At 33.0% G+C, this 6,000-nt stretch overlaps 1 protein-coding gene across 1 annotated transcript in view; it reads right to left on the bottom strand.

Annotated features, from left to right (window-relative positions):
* Positions 1 to 4,939: 4,939 nt before the first annotated feature.
* ATP6V0D2 (ATPase H+ transporting V0 subunit d2) overlaps positions 4,940 to 6,000 on the bottom strand; it is a 37,227-nt gene continuing 36,166 nt past the window's right edge. The window contains exons 7-8 of the mRNA XM_051970796.1: positions 5,516 to 5,593; positions 4,940 to 5,276 (exon numbers count right to left, since the gene is read on the bottom strand). Of these exons, the coding sequence (XP_051826756.1) occupies positions 5,115 to 5,276; positions 5,516 to 5,593 (240 nt within the window). The 3' untranslated portion in view covers positions 4,940 to 5,114. The remainder of the gene's footprint in view (positions 5,277 to 5,515; positions 5,594 to 6,000) is intronic.

Raw genomic sequence — 6,000 nt, 5'->3', positions numbered from 1 at the left:
ATGCTCACTTCTCTACTGGGTGCATTCTAGTTTTCTTGTATCTAATATGTCTTCACAGATATTCATATCTAGTGACCACCTGCTTCTTTGCTGTTCCTTGTACACAACACTCAGGATATTTGTACTGTCTGTCTCCTATGCCTAGAATTCTCATCTTTTAAAAATATATTTTTTATTTTTACTCTCCTTATATTTTATTCCCCCATCCCAAATTATATTTGGGTTTTATATTTTATCCCTCCTTCCCTTTCCCTCTCCTTGATATGGTAAGTAATTGGATATAGATTATACAAAAACAATCATGTAAAACCTTTCTATATTAATCATTTTGTACAAGAAGACTTGAATAAAAGAAAAAAGATAAAAGAAAGTGAAAATAGCATGCTTTAGTCTTATTCAAAAAAAAGTCAGTTCTTTCTCTGGAGGCCAATCATTAAACTTTTGAGATTGTCTTGGATCATTGTAAAGCTGAGAAGAGCTAAGTCATTCATAGTTCTTCATCAAACGATATTTTAGTTACTGTGTACAGTGTTTTCTGGTTCTGTTCATTTTGTTTTACATCAGTGTTCTAAGTCCAGGTTTTTCTGAAATCATCAGTTTGTCATTTCTTTCTTTCTTTCTTTTTGCAAGACAAATGGGGGTTAAGTAACTTGCCCAGAGTCACATAGTTATTTGAGGTCAGATTGGAAATTAGTTGCTCCTGACTCCAAGGCCATCTTGCTGCTCCCTTGTCTTTTTATTAGCACAATTTCATGGCAAATGCCACAGCCTATTTAACTAATCCCTAATTGATGCACATACCTTTGATTTCCAGTTTGGAACCATCACAAAAAAAGGCCCATTATATTTTTGTACATATGAGTCCTTTTCCTATTCTTATGATCTCAGCCTCCAAATTTAATCAGTTGCTGAGGCTTGTCTACTTTACTTTACAAAATCTAATATATTCCTCACTTCTCATCTCATGTCTTTTTTTCTCTCTGAAACTGACCCTACTCTAGTGCAGGATCTCAATATCTCATGGCTGAAATATTGCAATTGCCTGCTAGTGATGTTTCCTCAAGACCTCCTTCAACTCAATCCATCCTTCACTCAGACACTAAAGTGTTTTTCTTAAAGTGCAGGTCTGACCACGTCATCCTTCCCCTTCTCCTCACTCTCCTCCCCTCCCTCGCCGTCCTCCTCTCCCCGCCCCCGCCCCCCAACAATATAGTTAAGGACTTCCTATTGTCACCAGAATAAAAACAAAATTCTCTATTTAACATTCAAAGCCCTTCATTACCTGATCCTTTTTACATTTCTAGTTTTCTTGGAACTTTGATAGGTCCTCTTTGATCTAACAACGTTGGCCTCCTGGTATTCCACAAATAAAACATCCCATCTCTTTCAATTGGAAGCCACTTAATCCTAGTGCCTTCTCTTTGTTAATTATTTTTCATTTATCCTGAACAAGAAATACTATTTCTCATCTCTGTGCATTTTCTCTGACTATCCCTATATGTGAATGCTCTCTCACTTCTTCTTACTGGCTTTCCTGGGTCCTTTTAAATCCCAAGAAAAATCCCATCTTTTAGTGGATTTTAATCCTAGTTCCTTCACTGTTAATCATTTCATATTTATCCAGTCTATGTCTTGTTTGTATGTATTTGTTTTCTTGTTATCTCTTCCATTAAATTGTGAGCTCCCTAAGGGCAGACTCTTCAGTACTTAGCAGTGGTTGGCATATGGTAGGTCATTACTAAATGTTTATTGATTTATTAATTTCTTTGTGTGATACACTTATTTTCAGTATTCCTGGGTCAAAGAACATATACAGTTTAATAGTTTACTATAGTTCTAATTTTTTTTCCATAATTGTTGGAGCAATGCAATCTTATTAATAGTTCATTGAAATCTCTGTTCTCTTACAACCCCTCCAGTATTTCTTTTTCCTTTTTTTGTCAATTTTGCCATTCTGACAGATGAGAGGTAATACCAAATAGTTACTTTAATTTGCATTTCTCTAGTTATTAGTTTAATTGAGAATGATTTTTTTCCCCATATAGCTATTGATAGTATGGATTTCTCGCTCTAAAAAATACCTATTCATTTTCTTTGACTATTAACAATTAGCTCTTAAGCTTGTAAATTTCACTCAGTTTACTATATATTTTAGAAATAAGACTTTTATTGGAGAAATTTGTTGCAAAGAATTCTTTCCTCAGTTTCCTGATTCTCTTCTAATTTTTTTTTGAATTTGGTTATACAAAATTTTATTAATTTTATATGATCAAAATTGTCCATTTTACCTTCCATGTATCTATCTTTTCTTTGGACATGTTCATTTTCACTTTCCTAAAGATCTGGCAGTTTATTTTCTTCTGAACTTCCCCTTATTTGTTTGTGTCCCTTTTTGTCTAAACCATATATGTATTTGAATATTATTTTGGTATATAGTATGAGATCATTTATATCTAGTTTTTGCCAGACTATTTTCCAGTTTTCCCCAATTTTTGGCAAATTGTAAATTCTTGCCTCAATAGCTTGGAGCTTAGGCTAATAGAAAGCTAGATTATATTGCATGTTTGCTATATTCCAATTATCAACCTCTCTATTTCTTACACCATATCAAATTGTTTTGACAATTTTTGCTAAGATTTTGTAGTAGAGCTTGAGATAACGTACTACTAAGCCCCTTTCATTCCTATTTTAAAAAAATTAATTCCCTTGATATTCTTGAACTATTATTTTTTCAGATTAATTTTTTTCTTTAGAGATATAGAGTAATTCTTGGTAATCAAAGATTACTATTAATGGTGTCTACCATTAATCTTTGTGACCAAAGTTCAGAAAATCACCTTTTTAAGCTTTAAATGTGTTATTTTACTGTTCCATACTTCTTAACCTATATTGTTGTTCTCCTCTACCCAGGATTAAGATACTGGAGTGGAGTGTATAAAGAATTTAGAGAAGACTAGCACTTCTGGTGGGCTTGCAGAGGCCTTTTCAGGGCTGCTCATCCATTTTTGATATTCATCTTTCACCCAACTCTTACTTGTGACTCCAATATAGTGTATGTAGCATGCACGAAGGCTGTATCCTGGCAAAAACCAACTGAGTAGATGGCCTAAACCAGGTTGGGGGTAACCAACAGGCCTCAAACCCATTGGTGAGTTAGGGGTTTCTATCCCAAACATGTGAAGTCTTTCCCAGAAAGAATGGGAAAAGAATCAGAATGATTGGATGAGAACAATGTTTCAATGACCAAAAAGGTGATTGAAGCAGGTGACAAGGAATGTTTAGAGTTCTGTCAGACATCAAATATTCCAAGGTCATCCATTGCATCCCAGGCTACCACCAGTCTTCCTGACTTTTGTCTAGCCACTGGAGAATGAGGCTATTGACTGAGCAATTCTGCCTCACTTAAATCCAATTCATGAGCAAGTCAAAACATAATCCATGATATCATCAATACTCTTCAAAAACAAAATACAAACAATAACCCAATATTACAAGAATAAAAAAGAAAGATAAAAAAGTAAAAAAGCAGTTCAGCAAACTGAATTAATATGTCAATTAATTCTAACAGAGTACACAGGGTATATACCTGGCATATCCTGTATATAAGTGTGTAAGATATATTTATTTTCACCAACCTCTTAAAACAATTTTCAAGAATATTTGTTATTGTTCTTTCCATTTACGTTGTTGTAATTGTGAATAGTTTTCCTGGTTTTGATTACTATACTCTGTATTGGTTCAGTCTTTGAATACTCAATTCTTCATTCTTATGGCATGGGTAATATTCTATTATGTTTTTATACCATGATTTATTAAGCTACACACTTTATTACCAATTCTTTGATACCACAAAAGTGCTGCTTTCATGCATCTTAGACCTTTTTGTTTGGGATATTATATGCCTGACAGTGAGTCTTTAGGTTGAATGTTTTGGCCTTTTTAGTCACTTTTATTGAGGGGAATAACTGCAAGTTGCTTTCCAAAATGAGTGGACCGATTTAGAGCTCCACTAATAGAAACCCTGCACTGCAGAATTATGGTTCAGGGATTTATTAAACTAAAGGAATAGTACAATACAATTAGTCTTTTACCTTCTTTCTCAAGTCAAAGGTACATTTTTCTCACTATATGAATATTTTTTTTAAAAAAATGATAGCAGGGAAAAATAGAGGTATACATTATAAATGACAAATGTGAGAAAAAGGAAGTGGTTGTTATATAGTGAGAAAAAAAGGGAACAGATTGAGTTTTTATGCTAATGATATACATAAGGAAAAGGAGGATATTATTGTTGTTGTTGTCTTTCTTCTCCTTCTCCTTCTGTTTTGTCTCCTAGTATATAGGGTAGATTATCTATGGGAAATCTATGAAAAAATCTAGACAAGAATGTGGAAGGGCTGACATCTTCTTTGGTGGCCAATATATGTGCAGATATATTACATTAGGGAGATCTGGGTTGAAAAGACTTAATAAATATTAGCATGTTTTCATTAAAGCAAAATTAAATTCTAAGTTGTATTGCTGTCCCCAAACAACAAATCAACATTCATACAAAAGCCCATATATGCTAAGACAGTGCTTATTGGCTGCTGCCATGAAGGTATGAAGGCATCCTTGCCTTTTCAAGAGGTGTAGAAGCTCAGAGAAGTAAATTTAAAATTTAAAAGAACAGAAAAATTGAATACTCAGAGATCTGGAGCATGGGGAGATAGGAAGGGAGGGGTAAAGTCAGGATTTTTTCTGTGAATAACTGGGAGGATGGGGAGAATAGAATATAAGAAACATTTAGAAAAAAAGACATTTAGTATATAAAACAAGCATAATAAATTATAATTGATTTTAGAATAATTTAAAATTAGTGCCTCATGCCTATTGTACGATGAGCTATAAATGTATAAATAATGATTTAATTCTACTAGAGAAAGAAATAATTGACCTATTATTGTAGTGTTAATTTATAAGGTTTAATAACAGATCTCATTACATAGTAAGATAAAGTTTTGTTTATTTTTGTGTGGCCCAGAGCATTATCATTATCCCATTATCCCATTATCATTTTTCACAAGAGCCACATTTGTCTTAGTTGATTTTCTAACCTTGTTTGTCCCACTCAATTACAAAATAGGAACATAATTGTTAATTTTTGTTCGATGTCTTTGTGAAATGCATTCAGCAATCCATACAATATTTCTCATCTCTTGTTCCTTCAGCTTTATGTAAGCATAAAATATTCCATAGTGGAACTGCCTGTTGAAGGTCAGTACATTCAGTTTTACCTGGCAAAGGAGGGAGAAAAATAAAGAAAATCAACCCATATGGGAAAAACTTTACATTCATAACATACTAAGAAATAAATTGGATACAATATATATATATTTTCTGCCCATGTGCATTTAAACTGATGATAACCAAAGTGTGTGATATTGAAAAAGTTAAATAGATGTTCCCTGAGTTAAAAGATATAAGTTTAAATCTTGAGTTATATTAGAATAACTTCTGATTTATAGTCTCTTACTTCATGTTCATAAAATACATCTTCCAATGACTTTCCTTCAGGACTGTCACCAACAGCTTCAAACAATGGCTTGTACTCCTTAAAAAACACAAAGAGAAATATTGGTGAGGAATTCTCAGAAAGGTAGTCAGACTCCTAAGTAAATTGTACATAGGTGGTTTATGAAAAGGTATGGACAAAAATCATGTGGGTGAGGAAGAAAGGAGGAATTATGTTCTAATTTGTAACTAACAGAGAATATACCATCCACAACCCAATCACATGACAAAATTATTTTGGGTACCCAATGGGAATTTTTTTTTTTACATAATAGTTTTTTATTTTTTAAAATACATGCAAAAATAGTTTTCATCCTTGCAAAATCTTGTGTTTTTTCTCTCTCCCTCATCTCCTCTAGACAACAATTAATCCACTATAGATTTACATATTCATCATGCTGAGCAAGAAAAATCAGATCAAAAGGAGGAAAAACACAATAAAGGGAA

This window comes from Antechinus flavipes, chromosome 1 (genome assembly GCF_016432865.1).
Source record: "Antechinus flavipes isolate AdamAnt ecotype Samford, QLD, Australia chromosome 1, AdamAnt_v2, whole genome shotgun sequence".
Classification (NCBI taxonomy): domain Eukaryota; kingdom Metazoa; phylum Chordata; class Mammalia; order Dasyuromorphia; family Dasyuridae; genus Antechinus; species Antechinus flavipes.
The sequence above is the reverse complement of the archived record's forward strand: the minus strand, read 5'-3'. Positions and strand labels throughout refer to the sequence as shown.